This window comes from Pan troglodytes, chromosome 1 (assembly GCF_028858775.2).
Source record: "Pan troglodytes isolate AG18354 chromosome 1, NHGRI_mPanTro3-v2.0_pri, whole genome shotgun sequence".
NCBI classification, from domain to species: domain Eukaryota; kingdom Metazoa; phylum Chordata; class Mammalia; order Primates; family Hominidae; genus Pan; species Pan troglodytes.
This window is the reverse complement of record NC_072398.2, coordinates 190,206,389-190,231,180: the sequence shown is the minus strand read 5'-3', so window position 1 is coordinate 190,231,180 and position 24,792 is coordinate 190,206,389. Positions and strand designations below refer to the sequence as shown.

Here is a 24,792-nt window from a genome sequence, read left to right as displayed (position 1 = left end):
ATTAAGGTGTCATTTTAGCACATACTAAAGGAGCTCCCCATGTTGGCTGTGTCATTCCTGCCCTGGAAATACTAGCATCCTGGCAGAGCAGACACTGGATTCCTTCCTGATGTAGAATTAATGTTGCAATTGCTTAGGGTTAGTGACCTTTAACTTCTGACGTTACAATGTCAGTTTATTCATTCACTCAACAAATACTTATTATGTACCAACTAAGGCTATGCTAGATACTGTGGATACAGTAATGAACCAGACAGACAGGATCATTGCACTCATGGAACATATATTCTGATGAGACAGGCTAATAAACAAGTAATTAATGAAATGAAATAACTTATTATGATAAATGCCCACTGACTTCAGGGATAAAAAGTAATTCATGTTTTGGATATACCTCTGGGTCATGTTTGTTTATATGAAGAGTTTTCAGCAGTTGAACTTGGCTTAGCCTTTCTCAGACTGGCCTGGGTTCAGAGTGGATTTCCACTGAAAAGTCATTGTTCCTCTTCTGCAGTCTAAGGTAGTAGTTATCTGAACTGTCTCAGATATGAAAGAGAAGGGAGGAATAAATGAAATGATAAAGTCAAAAGTGGGGTGTTTTGTTCATATTTTAGGGGGTTAATCTCATGATTAAGCTTATCAGCTTTTGGTGCTGGGGTCAGCTTGGTGTAAAATGAATGCTGTCCTGGGGTGTGGTGGGACTAGGCCAATCGAGCAAGTCTGTGCCGCAGCTTGAGCCGAGAGGCATAAATCCAGGATCAGGCAAGTGGCCAGATAAACTCTGGAGGTTTAAGCTCAGCACTTAACTTTTCTGTTTTGTTGGACTTTGATTTTTTTTTTTTTTTTTTAGTTGTAGTAAAAAAACACATAAAATTTCACCCCTTATCCATTTTTAAATGTACAGTTCAGAAGTGTTAAGTATAATCACATTGTTATGGAACTTATCTTGAGAATTTTTTCATATTGCAGTACTGAAACTGTGCACTCACTAAACAGCCACCATTCTGCTTTCTATGAATTTGACTATTTTCGATACCTCATAGAAGTGGGATCATATCGTACAGTCCCCTACTTACGATGATTCAACTTAATGTTTTTTTTCCACTTTACAGTGGTTAGAAAACGATGTGCATTCAGTAGCAGTTGTACTTTGAGTACCCATTCAACCATTCTGTTTTTCGCTTTCAATCTAGTATTCAATAAATTATGAGATACTCAACACTTTACTATAAAATAGGGTTTGTGTTATATTATTTTGCCCAACTTTAGGCTAATGTAAGTGTTCTGAGCACATTTAAGGTGGGCGTGGCTAAGCTATGGTGTTTGATAGGCTAGGTGTAGTAAATGCATTTTCAACTTAGGATCTTTTCAACTTAACAATAGCTTTATCAGGATGTAACCCCATTGTAAGTAGAACAACATCTGTATTTGTCTTTTTGTCTTATCTTATTTCACTTAGCATGTCTGTTGAAGCATGTGACAGGATGTCTTTCCTTTTTTATCTTTTTTCTTTTTTTTTTTTCCTTTTTGGAGACAGGGTCTCACTCTGTCATCCAGGCTGGAGTGTAGTGGTACAATTATGGCTCACTGCAGCCTCGACCTCTCAGGCTCAAGCGATCCTCCCGCCTCAGCCTCCTGAGTAGCTGAGACTACAGGTGCACGCCACCACACCCAGCTAATTTTTGTATTTTTCTGTAGAGGCAGGGTCCCACCATGTTACCCTGGCTGGTCTCAAACTTCTGGGCTCAAGCATTCCTCCCACCTCTGCCTCCCAAAGTGCTGGGATTATAGGTGTGAGCCACCATGCGTGGCCTTTGTTTTTTCTTTTTTAAAGAGACAGGGTCTCACTCTGTTCATTGCTGGAGTGCAGTGGCAGGATTATAGCTCACTGTAGCCTTGAACTCTTGGGCTCAAGGGACCCTTCCTACTCAGTCCCCCAAGTAGCTAGGACTCTAGTTGTGCACCACCACACCTGGCTAATTAAAAAAAAAAAATCTTATGTAGAGATGGAGGTCTCACTATGTTGCCTAGGCTGGTCTCAAATTCCTGGCCTCAAGCAATCCTCTTGCCTTGGCCCTCCAAAGCACTGGGATTACAGACATGAGCCATCATGTCTGGCCTATCCTTTTTTTTTTTTTTTTAAGGAAGAATCATACCCTGTTGTATGTATATACCACATTTTGTTTATCCGTTCATCTGTTAATGGACATTTGGGTTGGTTTCACCTCTTGGCTATTGTGAATAGTGCTGCTGTGTTACATGAGTGTGCAAATACCTCTTCAAGACCCTGGGCTTTGATTTGTAACCTACTTGGTTTACAAGTTTGATTGCCAACAAAGCTGATCATGATGTTGACCAAATTTTAGTACCTAGACTTAGTCTATCAGAAGTTAAAAGAGAATTACTTTGAGGGATTCAGTTTTGATTCAAGTTTTGTGGGTGAAGAGAAAGAAAAGTAAAGAGGAAGTTGTCTTTAATCCTTCTTGTATTGGTGACTAATTAAAATTCTCCTCCTATGTACTTTTGAAAGGGACTCCTAGACCTCTGCCATGCTATGTCTTTTATATCAGGTGCTTAGAACAATGTCTGGCATGTAGGTGCACAATAAATATTTGAATGAATTAGACTCCACTTCAGGTTTAGTGCAAAGCAACATCAATTCCATGTTTGAGTAAGAATGCAATCCAGTAAAGTCAGGGTAATTTTTTTCCCTTGTGTGACTCTTATTTTCCCCTCTTCTCAGGAGTGCAGCACGTGATGGCATCTGCTTCTCTGACTGCGCTGCTGCCTGTGTAACATGACCAAACATTTTAGCATTTCATCTTTCCCTTTCCAGAACTCAACAGTACTTAAAACCAGACTTCCTCAGATGTGTCAGAGCCTCTTAGGTTGACACCTCACAATATCTAACAGATTAAAAAGAAAAAAATTCCTTATGTTTAAACTACCCAATCATAAGTAAAACTTACGAGAATATTCATAAAATGTGATCTCAGACTGGGACACAATTTGTTTCAAAAAGAAGTAATTGAAGTTTGCTAGATGATATATTTCATGATGTGTTGGAAACACTGGCCTCAAGTCCTTTTGGTCTGCGTCCTGTAAAAGCAATTTATCTTTCATTTTAGCTTGTTCTCATGATTCTTAAAAGCTCTGTAGTTGTCTATAAATCCAGGTGGTGTTCAGCTGGGATTGAAATTAGTTAAAAACCATACCAAGATGATTGTGCACCAGAGTGATTGTGTAAAATACTATATTCCCGCACAGCAGAGCTCTGGGAACAGTAAATAACAGACTTCTTCGTGTTGAGTTTTGCCCCAGTGGGCCTCTTTGAAAATAGGAAAGAGAAAGCTAACTTTGTCTTTATGGAGGTGAGTTGGGGGCAGGTGGGCAACAATGCTGAATTTCGAAAAGAAAAATCTAATTCTCTACTTACTCTTTACATCCCATTCAGCCTTCACTTAACTGTAATTGAGTGCCTAGGTCACTTTCTTTTAATTGGCAGTTTCATCTTTTCATTCCTCAGTGCCTCCTGATTGGGTGATGACATTTCTAACATTACAATCAAATCAGGTAACTGTTTAAACAAGAACTTGGTGATGAAGGTTGGTGGACTGTTACAAAACAGGTCCTGTGCTGTGTGAGCCCTTTCTGTAGAACAGTGCTTCTCAAACTTTATTGTCTGTATGAACCACGTGAGGGAGGATCTTCTTAAAATATTGATGCTGATTTAGTAGGTTAGGAACGGAACCTGGGATTCTGTGTTTCTTTTGAGTTCCCAGGTGATACCATTGCTGGTCCAAGGACCTTACTTTGAGTAGCAGGGCCGTAAAACAGTAGTCCTTAACTCTCACTTGGATCATAGTCACAAGGGGAGTTTTCAAAAAACATGATGCCAGTACTCTACCCACTAGAGCAGGGGTCCCCAACCCCTGGGCCACAGACCGGTATGGGTCCATGGCCTGTTAGGAACCTAGGAACTGGGCTGCACAGCAGGAGGTGAGCAGCCAGTAAGCAAGCATTACTGCCTGAGCTCCACCTCCTGTCAGATCAGCAGTGGCATTAGATTCTCATAGGAATGTGAACCCTATCATGAACTGCGCATGTGAGGAATCTAGGTAGCACACTTCTTATGAGACTCTAATGCCCACCCTGCCCATCTCTGGAAAAATTGTCTTGCACAAAACTGGTTCCTGAGGTTGGGGACCACTGTCCTAGAGTTCCTGATTCAGTTGGTCTCCAGGAGAGAGCTCAGGCATCTTGTTTTTCAAAAGCTTTTCAGGTGATTCTAACCTGCAGCCCCAAGATTGAGAATCATTGATTTCAAAGGGTTGAGAATCTTGACTTGCCAGAGTGCCTGACTGGGTAGGCCTGGAAAAGGTTTCTCTTTATTATTTGAAACTCTGGATGGTCTTCAGCGCAGCCCAAGATCTGTTGACTTTTCTTTGTCTCCAAACTCTCATTGAGTGAATTCAGATTTGAATTTGTCTTGAAATGCAGCAGTTTCAGATGGAAGCATTTTTAACGTAGTTCTTTGGTAGTGGTCAGGAGCATGAGAATGTTCTGAGAGATAATCTGCTCTTCTGCCTTACTGATAGAACTCCCAAAAGTAGGGGGGAGCAGTGTGTGTCAGCTGTTCTTCCAGTTGAATCAGTATCAGGAGAAGGAGTTAAGGAGTTAAATGTTACTCACTTCAGTTACATGGTAGCTAGTGAAGTGGGGAGCATGAATCCAAGTTTCGTGGGCCTCAATCTACTGATTGTAGAGGGCCTCCCTTTTCCAACAAGCTTATGGTAAATCCTTACATGTAACTAGAAAGCTAGGATAGAATTATAGAAAACTGGGTGATTGTCAACAGGGATGAACCATACACACCCCTCAAGATCCACTTTTACACACTGCTCCTTGAGATCTCAAGGTTTCAGGAACATGAAAAAATAGTTTGTCACAAAGAAAAGCTTTGGGAAGGGGATTAAAGCAGAGCTTATTATAAATTTCTGCCTCGTTTTACATCTCTGCAAGGCGGGAATGATCTCTTGATCCTTGACTTTTGTTGCTTTTGATTAAAGAAGAGAAATTGAAGGAGTAATAGTTTACTCTTTCAATTTGGGGAAAGAGGTCTTTTTTATCAACTTTGGGCTTTAGTTAAGTAATCATGGAACATTCTTGTACAAATTATATTTAAAACCAAGCCAAACAAGAGCACACTTGCAAGAGAGCTAAATCTATGATCATCTTGTGCTGTATGTATTAGCCTGGGAGGTTTTCCAAAGGAGTGATCATCCCTAGCATTCTCTTTGGCATTTCTGTGTAGTGTCATCATCTTCTGTGATATGCCACACAAGAAAGAAGACCAGTGGTTGATTTCTGGGATTAAACTTTTAAAAAAACTCTTTAGGATCTGGCCCCAACCCAGTATCCTCTTTCCTGCTTTTCCCCTCTATACTCAGGTAGTAGATCTAAAACTTAAATAGGCTGTGATTTTTTGTCTCTCTCTCTGTCTCTGTTGTTCTGTCTGAATAACATTCTCATACTTTTTCAACAGGCAAATTCCCAGCATCCCTTAGACACAATTCAGGTGTCATCCCCTTTGTGGAACATTTCCCAATCCCTCACTCTCCCTCCAGCCCCACATTGCTAGCTGTCCCTAGCAATATGTCCTTCTTTGTGTCCCTGCAGGGGATCCCTCCCCTCCAGTATTGGGTAGGGGATTATAATGTTTTTATGTGACTATCTCTGACAAACCACAAGCTCTTCAAAGGTAGGAGTAGATGTGTATTTTTTTTCTTTCTTTTTAAAATAGTGATGGGGTCTCACTATGTTGACCAGACTGGTCTCAAACTCCTGGCCTCAAGCGATTCTCCCATCTCAGCCTTCCAGAGTGCTGGGATTACAGGCATGAGCCACCATGCCTGGCCTACATGTGTATTTTTTGCATAGTAGTAGGTATCATACATTTACTATTAGTTGAGTTGCTTGAATCAGTAAGTGAAAGAGCAAGGGGAAAAACAAGAATAGAATGAACCTGCGCTACTGTTTCCTTTTGTTGAAATTTTAATAAACTGAACTTCTAAGTCTCTGTTACTCCAGGGTTAGTTTTAGTAGAGGGTTCATGGAAAATGTTGATACCTAATTTGGAAAAGGAAAAGATGAAAAATTGGTGTTTGAAGTTTGTAGAGCAGAGTGGTAGCCAAGCAGCTTGTTGGGTTTGCATGGAAAAATTAGATGTCTTGGTGTACATTTTATCCTAATAGATTCTCTTCTTTCTATAATCATAAAATAGGTTCTGGGAAGACTGTTGATGTTTTTCCAAAATACCTTTTTTTGACATATATTTGAGATTTTCTGTTGGTCTTGCAAAAGAAAGTTCACTTATGCTTGTTAATTACATCACATCTGAAATAATAGCTGCTCCTTCCATAATGTGATGATGCAAATTCCCAGGTGAGCATATTAGGTTTAGTGAGTCACATTTCAGACCACTTATAGAATCAATCATTTGACACCTAGTCCCAGTAGAGATTTTGCTGATTTTAGCTAATATCTGCCTTTGCACCTTTCTCTTCATTGCAGCTCTGAAACTCAAAATTGATTTTTTTCCTAGAATTGCATCCATCATTGGGCATGTGTTTAAATACCAGTAGTTTCAAAATAAAACAAAAAAGGGCTTAAGTCTCAAATTATTGAGTAGTGCTGATCAAAAAAGCCCTTTCCTAAACTATATCCACAGTGAAGTTATATGGTCCTCCCCCACTCCAGGCTTGTTAAGAAAAAATAACACAGCTGTTCCTAAAAGGCAGCTGACAAATTCACCCTCATCCTTTTTCTATACTCCTCTACCCCCACTTGAAGCAAATTTTGGAGACAAGGCCATTGCTACTGTGATGAGAAAGGAGCTCTCCTCCCCAGTTTCTGTTCTCAGGTTAGTGCAAATGTCAGAAATGGCCACTATCAGTTGTAAAGAACTGTGGATCACTGTGGTCAAGTGCCCTGGCGTTGCTGTTAGTTTGGCCACTGAATGGAAGAAAGAACTGGCAGTTTAGAGGAATACCCCTGAGACAGAAATCTCATTTTAATCTGCATATTGCAGACTGGTAAACTTACTTGGAAAAAAGAGAAGGCGCTCATAATGTCCCTCTATGTTGTGCTGACGAAAAAAAAAAAAACATATTGCTTGGGGCTGTGTTTCATGAGGGCACTGTTAGAGGCCATCCTAAGCTTTTTCTAAAGCCCATTAATTCTTTGAAGACCTGCATATGTTAAGTAAAGAAGAATTTTGCTCTGGAGCTTGTATTTTCTTCATTTCATCTGTACCTTCTCTCCCGACATACGCTTCCTGAAGAGAGGGACCAAGCCAGAGTGTTTCCTACTGCCTGTCATGCTTTGCCACACTGTTGATTGTCCCCACCATTTATGCATCTCTTGTTGTTCATTTCAGAAAGACTTCCGAGTGCAGGAACTCCCACTGGCTCGTATTAAGAAGATTATGAAACTGGATGAAGATGTGAAGGTGAATTCACATTCATTTTTATTATTTCTTATTGAAGCTAAGTGATGGGTAGGTTATTGCTCATTTCTCTAGAGCTCAAAGTTTAATTAAACAAGAACACACAAAAATTACTGTCTGTTGCTTTGTTATTTGGTTCCTGTGCAAAATTGTTAAGTGAGCCAAAATTGAGCAGTTTTGGTTACTATATGGATCATCCTGAAAATTTTTTAGATGTTGAAAAAATAGTTGATGTTGGTTTTTTTTTTTTTTTTTTTTGAGAGTTTTACTCTGTTACCCAGGCCGCAGTGCAGTGGTGCGAGCTTAGCTCACTGCAACCTCTGCCTCCCAGGTTCAGGCAATTCCCATGCCTCAGACTCCCGAGTAGCTAGGATTACAGGCGCCCGCCACCACACCTAGCTAATTTTTGTATTTTTTGTAGAGACAGGGTTTCACCATGTTGGCCAGGCTGGTCTTGAACTCCCGACCTCAGGTGATATGCCTGCCTCTGCCTCCCAAAGTGCTGGGATTACAGGTGTGAGCCACCGCATCTGGCCTTTTCTTTCTTTTTGAGACAGGGTCTCACTCTGTCACCCAGGCTGGAGGGCAATGGCATAATCACGGCTCACTGTAGCCGTCACCTCCCAGGCTTAAGTGATCTTCCACCTCAGCCTCCCAAGTAGCTGGGACTACAGGCACGTGCCATCATGTCTGGCTTAATTTTTAATGTTTTTTTGGAGTGGGGGACAGGATCTCACCGTGTTGTCCAGGCTAGTCACGAACTCCTGGGCTCAAGCAGTCCTCCAGCCTCAGCCTCCCAAAGTGCTAGGATTAGGCATGAGCCACCATGCCCAGCTGGTATCTCACAGTTCTGTTCACAGTGTAGTATATACATGTATCATCAAATCAACAGGACAGTGCCATCATCTTAGCGTCTTATATAGTTTGTTGATCTGAACTCTTAAGAAATTTTTGATAATGATATTCTACCTGTTCTAACCTTTTGATCTATGAGTTTCTTTTACATGAATAATACTTGTGAGAGGGTTTGCGTGGGCTTGGCCATTTCTGTATTCCTAGGAGTCCATCTCCATTACAGATCTCAGAGAAAGAGGAACTCTGTCTCTTTACCACTCAAAATTAATAGTCTTTTGTATTTTCACAGAAAGCTAACAATTGATAGTAATTTTCCCTTTTATTAGCTCCTTTCTTCCTCACAGTAGCCCTGTGAGATTTGATATAATAAGAATTATCAGTTCCATTTTACAGACAATGGGAATAGACACAAAGAGGTTAAGTGACTCACCCAGAGTGATAGGACCAAGATCCCATTTCCCATCTGCTGCTTCTTTAACTCCAGAGCTCTTTCTGTGGCTGTATCCTGCACAGACTACCTCACCAAAGGTTTAGAACCTTGTTTGACCAAGAGCTTCAACTTTGAAATCAGACACATCAAGAAAGTTTATATGGCTTGAGCATTTCCTATATGCCAAGCCCTGGGCTGGATACATATATTATCTCATTTGATTGCCACAATAAAACTGAAAGGTTATCCTCTTTTTCAGTACATGAAAAAGCCCAAAAGGATGGGAAGCCTGCAATTTTATCCAAATCCATTGGCTTTCAAGCTCATTCTCCTTCCTCATATTGTTTCTCCTTGGATTAGAACCGAAACCCTGCCACTTACTGGCTCTATGGCTGTGGGCAAGTCACTTCATCTCTCTTGACCCCTAGTTTCTTTGAAAGGCTATTATAAGAGTAAGAAAACACCTTGCACAAGGTTTGGCGCATGGTATGTGCTAGATAAGTATTCTTTCTCCCTGTTCCCTTCTCCCTGTTACCTGCTTTGTTCCCACTCATGGATTTATTTTACCTTGGAATCTCTTGAGTATACCACCTCATTTTTTGACCCTTGCCCCATAGTCCCATGCCAGGCAATGAGGCAAGAGACAGACTGGTTTGCATGACTTGCTGGTGATTGACAGGGAGGGCCTGTGTCTATTACAGATGATCAGTGCAGAAGCGCCTGTACTCTTTGCCAAGGCAGCCCAGATTTTTATCACAGAGTTGACTCTTCGAGCCTGGATTCACACAGAAGATAACAAGCGCCGGACTCTGCAGGTATTATTGCAGACTTAGATTAGGAAAACTGGGGTAAGCAGCGGCCTTTGCCTGTTTTCCTGCGTGGTGTTGGAGAAAGATTGTTCTCCTTTAGGACCAAAGATTGTGCTCCTTTAGGCCTCTATCAAGCTGACATGTCATTGGCATCACCACTGTTGGGAGGCAGACATACCTTCTGGCCATGGTGATTGTGTTTCTCCACCAAAAATCTTAATCAGTTCTCTCCTGGTTTTCACAGCTTAGTGACTGAACTCTTTTCCCTTGGTGAGCCCTCACTATAAACAGAGGCTCAAGTGATAAGAGTATTTACCTGTTTCCAAACGTAAACAACTTCTGGTTGGGAGCCTTGAGAGATTCCAGGAAGTATCATCAGTCTCACTAGCTTCATTAGGCTTTTTGTTCCTTGTCAGCCTTCCTGGGAGTCCTTTTCTTTTTCTTCTTCTTTTTTTTTTTAATTTTAATTTTTAACCTAGCAAATCCACATTCATACTGTATGCAGAGCCCTTGGCCATTGACTTTAGAAACCCTCACCCTATAGCCAAGCCCTGGCTCTTAGAGGAAAGATTTCCCAGATACAAGAAGAAGAGTGTAACAAGTATAAAACAGTGGTGGCAGTATTTTAACAATGAAACCAAGAAAGTAAATTATTTTCTCTTCTTGTTTCCCTTTACCTGCAAAGTAGAAAATGCATGTGTTTATTCATTTATTCTAAAAATACTTACTGAACACCCACAATGTGCCGGGCACTTTTCTAGGCTCTGGGGATTAACAATACACAAAACAGACAAAAATCCTTATCTGTGGGAAGCCTGCATTCTAGTACAGCTTGTCAATGCGGCATAAAGTTAGGATTTGTGTACATTACTATATGAAAGTTTTAAAGCAAAAAATACTGAGCTCCAATAAATGATATGCATGTTGAAGTCACAAAATTTATGTTGCCTTGAAGTTAGTCTGTGGATCCAGAGAGATCCAGTTAAAGCTCCCTTCAAGATCAGTTCAGATTAGAAAATAAAATAGGCAAAACACTTGGACAGACCTTCAGAAAAAAAGATAAACAAATGCCCAATAAACCCATGAGAAGATATGCAACATCATTAGTCATCAGGGAAATAAAAAACCGCAGTGAGATACTGTTTTACACCCACTAGAATACCTAAAATAAAAAAGACTGACAATACCACAGTTGGTGAGGAAGTGGAGTGTCTGAAACTCATATATTGCTGGTCAGAATCTAAAGTGGTCAGTCACTTTGAAAAAATATTAGACATTTTCTGATAAACATATCCCCCTACTCTGTAACCCAGCCATTTCATTCCTAGGTTTGTACCCAAAAGAACTGTAGCCATTCTTATATAAAAATGCTCTTAACAACCTTGTTTATACTACCTCAAAACTGGAAACAACTCAAGTGTCCATCAATATAGGAATATATAAACAAATTCTGAGGTATTGATGAAATGGATTCCTCCTCAGCAATAAAAAGAAACAAACCATTGCTCCATACAACAGGGATAAATCTCAAAGATACTATGTTAACAAAAGGAACCAGAGGGAAAAAATTACATAGTGCATGATACAATGCATTATTACCACCTATAGTGATAGAAATCAGAGTTGTGGTTGCCCAGATTTAGGGGAGTGTGGGGAAGGATATTGACTGGAAAGGGCTAGAAGGAACTTTCTATTTTCCTTTTTTATTTTTTGAGACAGGGTCTCACTCTGTGGCCTTGGCTGGAGTGCAGTGGCGCAATCACAGCTCATTGCAGCCTCGACCTCCTGGGCTCAAGTGATCCTCCCACCTCAGCCTCCCAAGTAGCTGAGACTACAGGTGCATGCCACCATATCTGGCTTAAAATTTTTGTTGTTGTTGTTGTAGAGATGAGGCCTTACTATGTTGCCCAGAGCTGGTCTTGAAACTCCTGGCTCAAGCGATCCTCCTGCCTCAGGGAATTTAAAAAGCAAATAAAAATTTTAGGAAGACCAGCTTAAGTATATCTATGTTTCCAAAATACTCTAGAACATTTTATTATATGCTGGAGATGTTTATTATTTTTCTTTTTCCCCTTTTATTCCATCAATAAATGAGCCATTTAGATAGATTGAGTAGATGACATCAAAAAATGTGACACTATATTGTAGTCATCTTAAATGAGTTCTGGCAATCTTAAGATGGGCCCTGCTTCAGTTGGGAGGGTTTATCGTCAAGCTCGTGGTTGGCAAGAAGGGCGGACTAGAGTTTTGCATTTCAGAGGCTTGGGGCCATCACAGATACAAGGGAAAGAAAAAAAAAATTTCCATCCTCTCCTGTTTTGTCTGATGAGTCACCTTTTAAGGTGTGGTATATAGAGTTTGCTAAGGATTTCTGTTAGTGTGTTAACATTTTCCCCAGCATTTTATTATGAAAAATTTCAAACATAAGCAAAGTTTACAGTGAATACCTGTATACTTACAACCTAGATTCTACCATAAACATTTTACTATGCTTATTTTATTCTCATATCTGTTTATCCCTCTATCCATCCTTCAAGTAATCCGTTTTTAAGTGCATTGTAAAGTTTACTTTGCCCAAATACTTTAACATGCATATCATTCACTAGAGTTCAGTGTTTTTTCATATTGTTTTTCCTTTTGCTTTAAATCTTTAGTAAAGTACACAAATCTTAACTATACATAATATGTTGGGTTTTAGTAAAAATCTTTTAATTTTATTATTCAAAGAAAGGAAGTATCACACTTGGAGAGAAACCCCCATTAGAGCAGGTCTTGGTTTCAGTATCATTAGCCTTCTGACTCCTGTGTTCTCTGACCTCTCTTGCTGCTGTTCATAGCACAAACTATGAATATCAGAATTCTCACAAGCTATGTTTTTTATTTGGGAATTCAGAACTGCAATGATAAACCCATGGTTTAAGTATTGCAATTTAGAATTCCCAAATAAAAATCATAGCTTGTGAGAACTTAGTGTATATAGATCCAGTGACTTGAAAATGTTGCAAAAAGTTATTGAATTAGGATTTTACCTAAGAAATCCAAAATAGATTATAACTACTTGTGAACCAAAGGGAAAATATTATTTAGGGCCTTAAAAAGATTATAAACCTAACTTTGCTAACCCACAGAATGACCAGAAACCTGCTAATTGAGATTACTAGGTTTGTAATTTGAAAATCGCGGGGAGAGGATCAAGCAGGAGTAGCAGTGGTTGGAGGCTCAGATACCCCATTATACAGTGTGAGTTACATGTATCTCTTTCTTTTTTGTTGATGGTTGTCCACCAGGTCTGATCATTTAAAGTATATGAGTTTGGCTGTGCTTATTTCAGCTGTAGACTTGCCCGTAGGTGTTTAGTTTGGCTTAAAAGTCGTCTTACCTTACTTGGAGGGTATAAAGCCAAGTGAACTAGTTTCTCCCCAGGCTAATTTTTCACACCACTCTTCTTTGTTACAGAGAAATGATATCGCCATGGCAATTACAAAATTTGATCAGTTTGATTTTCTCATCGATATTGTTCCAAGAGATGAACTGAAACCTCCAAAGCGTCAGGTGAGCTGTGAAGGGATTGCAGTTGCTGCTGACTGAAGAGCGCTTTGTATACTGGTGTCAGATACGCTCCTTCTCTCTCAGCACAAGTCATTTGCTATTCCTTTTGCTTCTCGTTTCTAGACCAGATTCATTCTTAACATCTCCTTCTGTTACTCATTTCTGGATACTTTTAACTCAGTGCCTCCGAAGTGGTATTTCAGTGAAAATAGACAAAATGAAAATGAAAGACTTTAGTTACAAATGATAAAGTTAAGCTCATTTCAAGTTATCTTAGGAAGTCTATCAGAGCTCTTCATCTGGGATAGGAGAATATTCCCAGAAAGTTATAGATTTTAGATTTTTAAGAAACAGCTTCTCTGTGTGCACAGTGGCATTTGGAGTGAATGGACTATGTTTTCTCTTCCTCTATATTGTGGTTCATTATATCTTTATATAGTACCCTGACTGCACACTAGAATCACCTGTTGGGGTTTTAAAAATATCAGCGCCCAGGCTCTAACCCACATCACCTGAATCAGAATCTCATGATGGAGCCCAGGCATCAGTACCTTTTAAAACTCCCTGGATGCTTTTAATGTGCAGCCAGATTTGAGAACCACCACTTGAGCTGTTTTGCAAGCAATCACAAGAAAGAATATGAATGTCTGCCTTCCCGTCTCTTCTGCCTGCCCCTCTCCAAAGGTCACACTAGTTGTTTTTTCAGCACCTTAGGTGCATATAGCTCTTAATTGTGATTGTAATAGACCTCTGTCCTTTAGAGCGCATTGTTTTAAGCATGCAGATTGCATGATTCACTAGGTGCCACTTGGGAAATAGTGGCAGAATCTCACAGGAGCAAAGCTGTGCCTTGTTCTGCTTGCTTTGTTATATAAAACTTTATTTTTAATGAATTATTTCATAGTATATTATCCTTAGAAGTAGTCATTCAGTGACAGCCATTCTCCCCATCCCAGCCTGTATTAATAACCAGTCATAGAAAGTCTAGGAGAAGTGGGCATCCTAATGAACATTTGTAATTCTGACCCTGCATGAGGGCCTTTGGATTAGCAAGCCCTCTGTCACCTCCTTACTAGAGTAGGGTGTGCCTCACTGCGCCTCCGTTCTTTCTGGGCAGTCTTTGCTACTGTAAACATCCTTGACTGGAAGCTGTAAGGTGTTCAGAGGAGCTTTCAGTCGGATGTTTACAGCGGCAGGCTGCCACGGTCGTCCCCAGCTACACATCGGCTTTGAAACATTGCAGGTTTGTGCCCACAGGCTCAATTCCTCCTCTTGGGGGTCCTTCCCTCCTCTCTCAGAAGTCACAACAAGAACTCAGGCCATTTATCTTCCTTCAGAACAAAGAGTATCATACACCTGCTTTCCTTGTTGAAATTGTTTTCTCCTTTTGTCTATCAGAAGCCCCCTTTAAAACAAGATTGTGAGCTCTGTGATGAAATCAGGCCTTGCTCACTCTCATTGTGCTAACTCCTTGTTTTCTATGGGCTGCCTGCTGAATACACTGGCTGGAGAGAAGGGTCACATCCTGTCAGTTCCTCCAAATTCCTCAGTGCTTCTGGGTCTCTCGGGGTGTCATACAGCTCCTTATTCCATCTTAGCCAGACTCAAAATGCTATGATCCATCTGCTTTTAAAGTGTGTCTAGCTGAAACAGCTTCTTGTTGCTTGGATTTAGTTCTTTGTAGGTGTTCGAGGCATTGATTGGCATCGTATTCGGGACAGCTGCTGCCTGGCCTTTGAAAGGTTGAGATTGCTGAAAGCTGGCCTGAAATTCTAAGATAGCGTTTTTAATCCTCTGTAGACACGAAGTTTTCCCAGGCTCCAAATTGGCTGGCACCTCCTAAAGTCCTTTAAAACGCCTACTCTCCAAAACCCACCCTTTCTGAAGGAGGCAGCAGTTCACTCTTGCTACTAAAGCGAATGTACTTTTTTCCAGTCAGGGCTGGTTGCACAACACTGTAGAGATGGCCCTAGGATGTGATGCTGCTCTTCTCTGGCACTGTTCGTCAGTCTCAGCTTCTGAAAAGATTCCAAGAGCAAGCCCTGTAGTTGGGGAGGCCACTGCTAAAGTCGAGCAAGTGCCCCATTCTGGATTGATCCAGTCATTAAAGCATTGTTCTGCCACTTGGGGCAACCTCCCACTGCTGGGAAAAGGAACTAGTCAGAAATACTGAATTGTGAGTCCAAGGCCCTGACTTCTCAAAGATACTTGAGAGTTTCGCTTGTTCTTCAGAGAAGCAAGTAAAGATTATTTGAAGGTAGGAGGTAGTTGAGGCCTGACTTCTGCCCCACTAAAGCTATGAGTTGAAAGTTCCTGCCCATTGAAATGTCATTATCTTTTCACCCATTTCTTTAAACCAAGCATAATCATTTCCTTGCTAGCTTGACCTCCATTGGCACAATGAGTCTTCATAATGCAGAAGAGCCTTAGATATGCCTTCTTCCATTCCAATGATTTGAGAACAGTTGTGCCTTGTCCTAACAACACAAACCTAGGTGCCTCCACTTGATTCTCAGTGTCCTAGATACTGTCTAGTTCATAAACAGTTTAAGAGGATATAGTAAGCAGCATAGGAGGAGCTCTTGACCTGCTCTCACAGCTTTTGGCAAGAGATATTTTGGGTTCTGGAAGGGGTTTTTAAAGGGTTTGCTTTTTGTCTGACAAAAAGATCATATTCAATACTAGATCAGCTGTAGTTGGGGATAACTGGAGACTAAACAATCACAGGTCACGGCTAGAAAATGCAGGTGTCTCCCTGCTGCCTAGCTTCCTACACAGCTGGTTCTGAGGCTCTCATTCCTGTATACCCTCTCATTACCCAAGAGCGTTTCCAAGTTAGGTCTGGATTTCAGTGATTTGTGCTTTTTGTAAAATAATAAGGGAGATCTCAGTGGAACACAAGTACCTTGAACCTACTTCAATAGCTTTGCAAAGAGCAGTTGGCTTCTGTTTCTTGGCTGCAAAAGGTATCAGTATTTTAGCCTTGCCACAGCCAAGACCTAGTTTCCAGGCTGACATTTATTTATAATGATGATAAGTTGGGGTTGAAATTGTTGTGGAAATTGAGACCTAGATGAAAATAAAAGGGAATCTCCTTTTCCTTCTGCCTTAGCATAATCATATTGAGGGTTAAAACTATTTGTGTCTGAAGCACAGACTATATCAACCTAAAAAGTCAGTTCATATATTAACTTAGAAACCCAGAATGTTACAGGTATCTCCCTAAGCTGGGTAGATGGCTGTCAAGTAACCATGTCATGCAGAGACCCATGTTTCTCAGGGGTAGATACTGGCAGTCCTAGTTTTAGTATCCTAGCCCCCAGACATCAGGCAAACAAAGGATACTCAGATCTGTTCCACAGGGGACACTAGCTGCTTCCTCACACTGTGGCCACAGAGTCTTAGAGGTACCAAAAGAGAGTTTAGAGACTACTTTTTTCTATTGGTAACAGCTGTTGGGTTTAAGAGAATTTGTCATACCAGCAGGTTGGATTCAGAGAACTACTTTCCTGCCTCTAACTGTCTGCCTGTCTAAATCCATTCATCATTCATCACGCACTTACTGAGTGCCTACCTGGGAACGCGGGGGATAGCAGAGAGCAAGAGAGAGCTAGACTTTGCCCTCATGGTGCTTAACATTTTAGTAGAACAGACAGTTAATTTGACATGCAAGTGCAAAAATGTGTACTGTGAGGACAGTACTTTGGAAGCACAGTTCAGGGCACCTAACATAGTGTGGGGATGGGGTCAATACCAGCTTTGTAAATGTTACTTTGGGGAGTTTGAGGCAATCCACAGGGTCTGTGTACATCTAAGAAGTGTCTTTTCCTCTTTTCTGGAATGTGGCAAACTTTGCCCTGAATAAGGACATGAGTAAATTTAGCTAATATTTTTACTCAGCCAGCCCAAGTGGTTCTGTGTTTTTATTGTTTCTGTTGTCCCAGGCAGGGGCACCATGTGTCACACAGGTCACTCCGGATCAGACGCCGTTCTGTGTCAGTGGTCAGGGGCTGATCAACCCTGGACCCTGTGGGCTATAACCATGCTGTAGTGTGTGTAAACATCCTACACTCTCAGCTGTGAGCTCAAGGTGGCTGGGAGAGGGTTGTTTACTCCTTCTGCCATGGAAAACATCAGCTGAAGAAGGAACAGTCTCCACTCCGCAGATCGGACAGAATGCGACCTCCCTAATCAGCCAAGGCAGTACCCCAGCGGAGAGCTGTCCATCAGGCCCCCTGGGTTGCGCTTCTGTGGCTAAGTACAACCAGAACCAGATGTGACACTGGATAGACATGCCCTCAGTGACCACAGAGCTTTCAACAAGCTGTGAAAAGCTGGGTACTTGCCTACCAGTGCTCTCGATCCTGAAATTTCAGCTCAGGAAAAGCCCTGTTTCCCATTAACCTGTTCTGTCCCCCTTGAAGTGGTGGGGATAAAACGAGAAGAGGGCTGCCTATTTGGGAGATTGGGACCAGGCCTGAGAGGCATGATGTTTGGGTAGCATCTTCCCAACACTTGCAATTAGCACTGTTCTCAGATCACAGGCCTTGACAGCATTTACTGACAAGCACTGCTGGTGCGTGGTTTTTAGTTACGGTACTTATTTGCCCGTTTGCAACTTCTCATGCAATGGGTGATTATTTCGTACTTCAGAAATTGGCTGTATGTTTTGTGAAGCCTATAGGATCTGTTATTTTTAGTTTGATTTAGCATAACTGGTCTCTTTGAATTCCACTTTCCTTTGGCTTCAAATGTGGAGAGCTCAGCATTCAGCAGGCAACTGCACATAGCCTGTTTGGGGGAAGAATGGAAATTCACTGTGGCGGCTGCTGAGTTGGTTCTTTTCCTCTTACCTGCCTCTCTTTCCACCCAACAGGAGGAGGTGCGCCAGTCTGTAACTCCTGCTGAGCCAGTCCAGTACTATTTCACGCTGGCTCAGCAACCCACCGCTGTCCAAGTCCAGGGCCAGCAGCAAGGCCAGCAGACCACCAGCTCCACGACCACCATCCAGCCTGGGCAGATCATCATCGCACAGCCTCAGCAGGGCCAGGTCTGTGAGCTGCTGAGGATGCCCATCCAGCAAGACAGTGCCCCTTAGGTTTTTGGATGGGCAGAGCTTGATGAGGGCAGAGAGGCAGCCAGATCATTATAGAGCACTGGATTTAAAGTCTGGAAACTGGAACTTTTCCCCAGATTCAGCTACTGGGGTGAGATGTTACCCTAATCTCTCTGGACCCTGTTTTTCTCAAAGGTCAAATGAGGAAAGTGTACTAGACAGTATGTTCTCCAGGATCCCTATTAGCTCAGAAATTTTAGAAGGGAAAAAAAAAATGTCTGAAATGCCTTATGAAGAGTAGAGGTGCTAAAGTGAACTCCATGCCTGCTGTCTGTGTGTCTGTGTCAGAAGTGGAATTTGTGCCCTTAAAGGGAGAGATTAGGTATCATTGCCAAGTTGCATACTCCTTCTCCCCGTCATTTCTCTGTCCCATATTTGTGTCAAGTGACCTTCTCTTTTTACGATAGTAATCAGAGGACTCTTTCTCTCCCCAGTAGTAGTGTTAAGAGCAGTAGCATTCATGTTTGTTGGGGGTCATGTGAGGCTGCAGAGAACTCTGTACTATGAGCTCTGAATCCAAATTCTCTGTCAATCATTATTTATTCATCAAACACTGAGCACATCCCCTGAGGGTAAAGTTCTGTGCTATGTATTGGGGATACAAGCATGAATAAAACAGTCCTTATTTTCAAGGAATTCACAATTTAGTTGGGGATACAAATACTTAAAGGTTGTACCACCACGTGGGAATGTGTACAGGGTGTTAAAGGAACACATTAAAAGAAGTACCTTGGCTCAGCGCAGTGGCTCATGCCTGTAATCCCAACACTTTGGGAGGCCAATGTGGGAGGAACCCAGGAGTTTGAGGTTACAGTGAGGTAGGATCATGCCACTGCACTTCAGCCTGGGCAGCACAGCAAGACCTCTTCTTTAATTAAAAAAAAAAAAAAAAAAAAAAGGCAGGGGCATGTGGTGGCTCATGTCTGTAATTCCAGCACTTTGGGAGGCCGAGGCAGGAGGATTGCTTGAGCCCACGTGTTCAAGACCACCCTGGGCAACATGGTGAGACCCTGTCTCCATCAGAACATTAGCCAGCCATGGTGGCATGCTCTTATGGTCCCAGCTACTTAAGAGGCTGAGTTGGGAGGATCGCTTGAGCCAAGGAGGTCAAGGCTACAGTGAGCTGTGATTGTGCCATTGCACTCCAGCCAGGGTGACAGAGCAAGATCCTGTCTCAAAAAAAAAAAAAAAACAAAAACAAGTATGTGTGTGTGTGTATGTGTGTGTGTATTATATATGTGTGTATATATATGTATATGTGTGTGTATATATGTAGGGGAGGGGATGAGTAGCTGAGAAACATGTGAACGAGGTGGTCAGATAATGTTTCTGAAGGGAATAATATGAGTCTTGGGGAACAGTGGAAATTAATCAAAGAAAGTGGGAAAGGGTGGTATTGCCAGTAGAGGGCACAGCACAGGCAAAGGCTCAGAGGTGAGAAACAGTACAGGGGGCCGTAGGAAAGTAGTCAGCGTAGGGGACCATCTACGCAAGTTCGGAAAGATAGATAGTAAACACATCCTGGACAGCCTCGTATATTCTAATAAGGAGCTGAGTTTGCCTAGAAGAAAAAAAAAATGGAGTAGAGGTAGATTGATTGATTGATGTTTTTTTAAAGATAAGTTCTCACTTGGTCACTCAGGCTGGAGTGTAGTAGCACAATCATAGCTTACTGCAGCTTCAAACTACTGGGCTCAAGCAGTCCTTCTGCCTCAGCCTCCCGAGGAGCTAGGACTCCCAGGCATGTGCCACCACACCTGGATAATTTTTAATTTTTTTGTGGAGATGGGGTCTCATTATGTTTCCCAGGCTGGTCTCAAACTCCTGGCTTTATGCCATCCTCCCACCTTGGCCTCCCACAGTGGTGGGATGACAGGCATGAGCCACCATGCCCAGTTAGGAGGTAGATTTAAGTAATTATGATTTGGCCAGGTGCGGTGGCTCACACCTATAATCCCATCACTTTGGGAGGCCAAAGCAGGAGGGTCGCATGGGCCCAGGAGTTGGAGACCAGCCTGGGCAACATGGCAAGACCTTGTCTCAAAAACAAACACACAGAGAATTAAAAATAAGTAATTATGGCTGGGCGTAGTGGCTCACACCTGTAATCCCAGTACTTTGGGAGGCCGAGGTGGGCGGATCACAAAGCCAGGAGTTCAAGACCAGCCTGGCCAATATGGTGAAACCCCATCTCTACTAAAAATACAAAAATTAGCCGGGCGTGGTGGCGGGCACCTATAGTCCCAGCTACTCAGGGAGGCTGAGGCAGGAGAATCTCTTGAAGCTGGGAGGCGGATGTTGCAGTAAGCTGAGATCGTGCCACTGCACTCCAATCTGGGTGACAGAGCGAGACTGTCTCAAAAAAAAAAAAAAAATTATGATTTTAGGATTTATTCTCTGCTCATTTTACTTATCCATATAACAAAAATGTATTGAGTGCTTGTTCTATGCCAGACACTGTGCTAGGCAGGAGGGTTCAAAGATAATGGCTGCTCAGTCACTGGCTCAAGGCCTCGACTGTATCATGATGCCTAAGGGACCTTCTTTGGCTAATGCTTGTGCCTCTGCAGTGGTGAAAACTTTACCTGCCAAAGGCTTTATCCCTTTACAGAATGAACTTAGAGGGAGTCTGCCAAGGGCAGGCTCTGATTGGCTGATCATCCTAAGAAGCTCATGGCTGTTGTGCCCTGACAGCAGGGCACACCATACATGATTTGACAGCTGCCATGCTAACACAAGCCCTCATTTTCCTGAAATGATTTAGAAATACCTTGGAAATCCTCTCGGGAAAATTGGGTTGATACAGTACAGTGATGAGTTGGCAGCATGCATTTCTTTTTAGTCAGTGAGAATTTCATCTGTGCTCCTCTCTGCCAACCCAGACGTGCTCAGCTTGGAGCTGATAAGGCTTGTGAGGATGGTGAAGTTGGTCCTTCCCAGCATTTCCTGGCTGTTGTTTCACCATCCTGCTGCTTCAGGGTGGCCTTGTGCTGTGTCACACCTCCCTGGACCCGTAGTGATGGCTATTTCGAGTTGAGTGCAAATATCCTTCGTAGGACAGAATACATATGTATTAAAGCAGAGTTGGAAAGAATGCATATTTTGGTAAAATTAATCCTGTGTTTTCTGTCATAAATTGAAAACTTATTTCTGGAGGTTGGGAATAGGCTGAGTTGAAAATTGTGGTACAAGAATGGAAGAAATGTTTTCTGTTAGCCTAGCCCACTGCGTGTACTTTTAGAACACTCTGTCGTCTTTCTTTTTGGCCCTCCTCCAGTTTATAGTAATTTCTCCTTAGTAATCCCTTGAATCTCATCTGTCGTTCCCAGAACACATCCCCTTCCCTTGTAACTTTGGATGCATAGTTGTAATTTTCAGTAACCTATGCAGTCAGAATTAAGAACATCAGAATAGCAACATCGGTTGAAGTTTATGATTCATTGAGAGTTCCATAGTCTTCTTATTGAGGTGATTAATTCAAAGTGAGGAGAGATAGTGATGGAATTCAAGTCAGGGATTGGGTGTACAGGTGTAGTTTAAAAGGCTCCACCCATGCCCACACCCCCGCCGCCCCCCATCACTACCACCACCAGATGAGCCCAGATAGGCTCACTGCTCTAGGTAACCTGTAAAAGTCACAAACAGTACTAAAGGTTTGAGATTTGAAAGAATAATTGACCCTTTTGGCAGCTTGTGTCTTTACTGTCTCAAAAGAGTACATTTCATAGGACTACAACCATTGTGTGTGAGAGACAGAATCTGCCAAGTCATACACATTGGGCAGAAATTTCTTAAATCTGAGATTGCTATTTTTAGAAAGTTAGAGTTCTTGCTTTCTTAAATTCTATTAATTAGGGGTAGACTTAGTTAAGAGTCTGTGTCTTAACAGTGCCCAGTGAGTTAGCAGTGTTTGCTCTCCTTTGGGAAGCCATACTGTGGTCCAGAGCAGCCATCTGGCCAGTGTGGGCAGGAATTGCTCTGCAGCTTGAATGAGGTGAGAGCCAGTGTGCACTAGGGCCCGCCTTGGAGATGCACCCCTGTGCTTTATTTTTCTCTCAGTGTCTTACATGCCTAAGAAAGAGCACAAGACCCTGAACTAAATAAATTCATACTGACCCTTTCCATTTAATGTTCCCCTCCAAATTCACCTGCCCCAGACTTGACTTTGGCTATTTCTGAAGTAAACGGTCATGGTTGCTTTTGATTTTTTCTGTAGTGTATGTGCCTTATCACTAAAGGGGCTGTGAAAAGTTGCAGCATTTGGGGCACAGAGATTTATGTTTGGGACCCATGCAAATATTTGTACTGTGAGCCTAAAAATATTTTTGGTTTTTCTTTCGTTTTGGAGAGTAACTTCAGCAATGCTGTAAACCCAGAGGACTCTGTAGGTTATTACTAGTATTGAGATGAGTTTAGGCATTCATGGAGAGGGTTTGCTCCCAGCACATTGCTCGTTATTAACCTCTCGGTAATCCTGTGGGCTCTGAGCCTGAACTCATGCAGCATTCTCATAACTCTTCCTTTCAGACCACACCTGTGACAATGCAGGTTGGAGAAGGTCAGCAGGTGCAGATTGTCCAGGCCCAGCCACAGGGTCAAGCCCAACAGGCCCAGAGTGGCACTGGACAGACCATGCAGGTGATGCAGCAGATCATCACTAACACAGGAGAGATCCAGCAGATCCCGGTGAGTCCTGCCCTGAGGTCTGTCTTTACAACTTTATAGAAGGAAATACTTAAAGATATATATACCTTGATATATATATGTATATCTCTATATATCTACCTAGATATGTATATCTATAGCTATATATATACCTTGATATATATATCTATAGCTATATATATACCTTGATATATATATCTATAGCTATATATATACCTTGATATATATATCTATAGCTATATATATACCTTGATATATATATCTATAGCTATATATATACCTTGATATATATATCTATAGCTATATATATACCTTGATATATATATCTATAGCTATATATATACCTTGATATATATATATAGATATATTATCACACGCATGCATAATCCTTTTTTTCTTTTTAGGAGACAGGTCTTGCTGTGTCACTCAGACTGATGAAGTGCAGTGGCTTGATCTCAGCTCACTGCAGCTTCCGCCTCCCAGGTTCAAGCGATTCTCCTGCCTCAGCCTCCCGAGTAGCTGGGATTATAGGCACGTGCCACTATGCCCAGCTGATTTTTGTATTTTTAGTAGAGACGGGGTTTCACAGTGTTGGCCAGGCTGGTCTCTAACTCCTAACCTCAGGTGATCCGCTCGCCTCGGCCTCCCAAAGTGCTGGGATTACAGGCATGAGCCATCACGCCCAGCCCTCAGTACTTATTTATATATATGCGTGTGTGTGTTTGTTTTGTTTTTAACCTATATGCCCAGTGTTCCTGACCACAACTTGCTTCACTGTGTTTGTTCCCTGCTTTCCTTTAATCTAGGTTCAGGTTCACCACGATTGGGCGGCTTCTCTCGATTTCCCCTCATTCCACCTATGCAGGGAAATCATTGTAACCGCTACCCATGCCAAGGCCCAAAGGCCCTGTGAGGCAGTCCTGTATTTGATTAGCAGAGGATAAGAGGGAGGCGTATAGGGAAGGCCATAAATACACTTGTTGCATATTCATGAGTCAGTTCCCAGTGGAGCCTGCAGCAAAGTGTATTTTTGGCTTTCATATAACTTATCTATTCCTTTACTGTGGACTGCTGCTTTCTGTGTGCCTTGAGGGATTTCATTTCTTAGATTTGTTGGCTTTTTTATTTGTACTCCTTTTGTAAAATGTGTCCTTGTCTTAACACTTGCAGTCTTTACATTGGTCATTTTGACCCCCCAAAACTGGAAAGTGAGTGAAACAGAGCAGTCCTTCTATTCCCTGCCCTTTGCCATTTTTGTCATAAATGAAACGTAGGCAGGTATAGAAACTCACGTAGACTTGGTTAACCACTTCCTCTGTGAAAATAACTCTAAAAGTATCCTTAGATCAGTTTAGGAATTGTTCTTCATCTGAAGTTAACGTAGTAATAGGCCAAGAGAAAGCTTAGGAAAATGGAGTGTGTATGTCTCTTTCTCTACCTCTCTCACGTGTGCTTACGATACCCAGGATTGCAGATGACTGAGCTCTGCCTTGCTTCATTGTTTCAGTCCTCAACCCCAAGATTTCTGTTGAATGGTTCTCATTTTTGCAAGCGAAGGCACCACCACAGGTTCATTTAAGACAGAGAAGAGTTCCACCTTGCAGATACTTTAACCCTCTGGGGCACAGAGCTTTAGCCCAGAAGATTTGTTGCAGAATTCACTACTTCATCTTCACTGGCTCAGGCACCTTCTGTAGGAGTCTTCATTTCCAGATTCTTTAGGCAGCTCATTGGAATGTTCCTAATAGTGATGAGCTTCAGGAAGGAAACTTTATTTCCCTTTCAAAAACCCAGAGCTTATTTTCTCTGTAATTAATGTAAAAAAGCTATGAGGGTCCCCAGACCTGTCCTGCTGTAGAGG

The 24,792-nt window shown here is 42.0% G+C and overlaps 1 protein-coding gene and 2 non-coding genes across 52 annotated transcripts in view; all 3 read left to right on the top strand.

Annotated features, from left to right (window-relative positions):
- Positions 1–24,792, top strand: part of NFYC (nuclear transcription factor Y subunit gamma) — a 79,765-nt gene that overhangs the window by 48,192 nt on the left and 6,781 nt on the right. For 43 of the 50 annotated variants that reach the window (XM_063803260.1, XM_063803170.1, XM_063803226.1 and 40 more), the window contains 5 exons: positions 7,439–7,510; positions 9,494–9,607; positions 13,058–13,153; positions 18,027–18,200; positions 22,794–22,952. In XM_063803260.1, coding sequence (XP_063659330.1) covers positions 7,439–7,510; positions 9,494–9,607; positions 13,058–13,153; positions 18,027–18,200; positions 22,794–22,952 — 615 coding nt within the window. Of the gene's footprint in view, positions 1–7,438; positions 7,511–9,493; positions 9,608–13,057; positions 13,154–18,026; positions 18,201–22,793; positions 22,953–23,335; positions 23,463–24,792 lie in introns of all 50 variants that reach the window. The other 7 variants (XM_063803203.1, XM_063803201.1, XM_063803214.1 and 4 more) reach the window with 1 other exon arrangement.
- Positions 14,263–14,353, top strand: MIR30E (microRNA mir-30e). Its single transcript, NR_035738.1, has one exon. It is a non-coding gene; the product is annotated as a microRNA mir-30e (primary transcript).
- Positions 17,191–17,278, top strand: MIR30C-1 (microRNA mir-30c-1). The gene has a single exon (NR_035737.1). It is a non-coding gene; the product is annotated as a microRNA mir-30c-1 (primary transcript).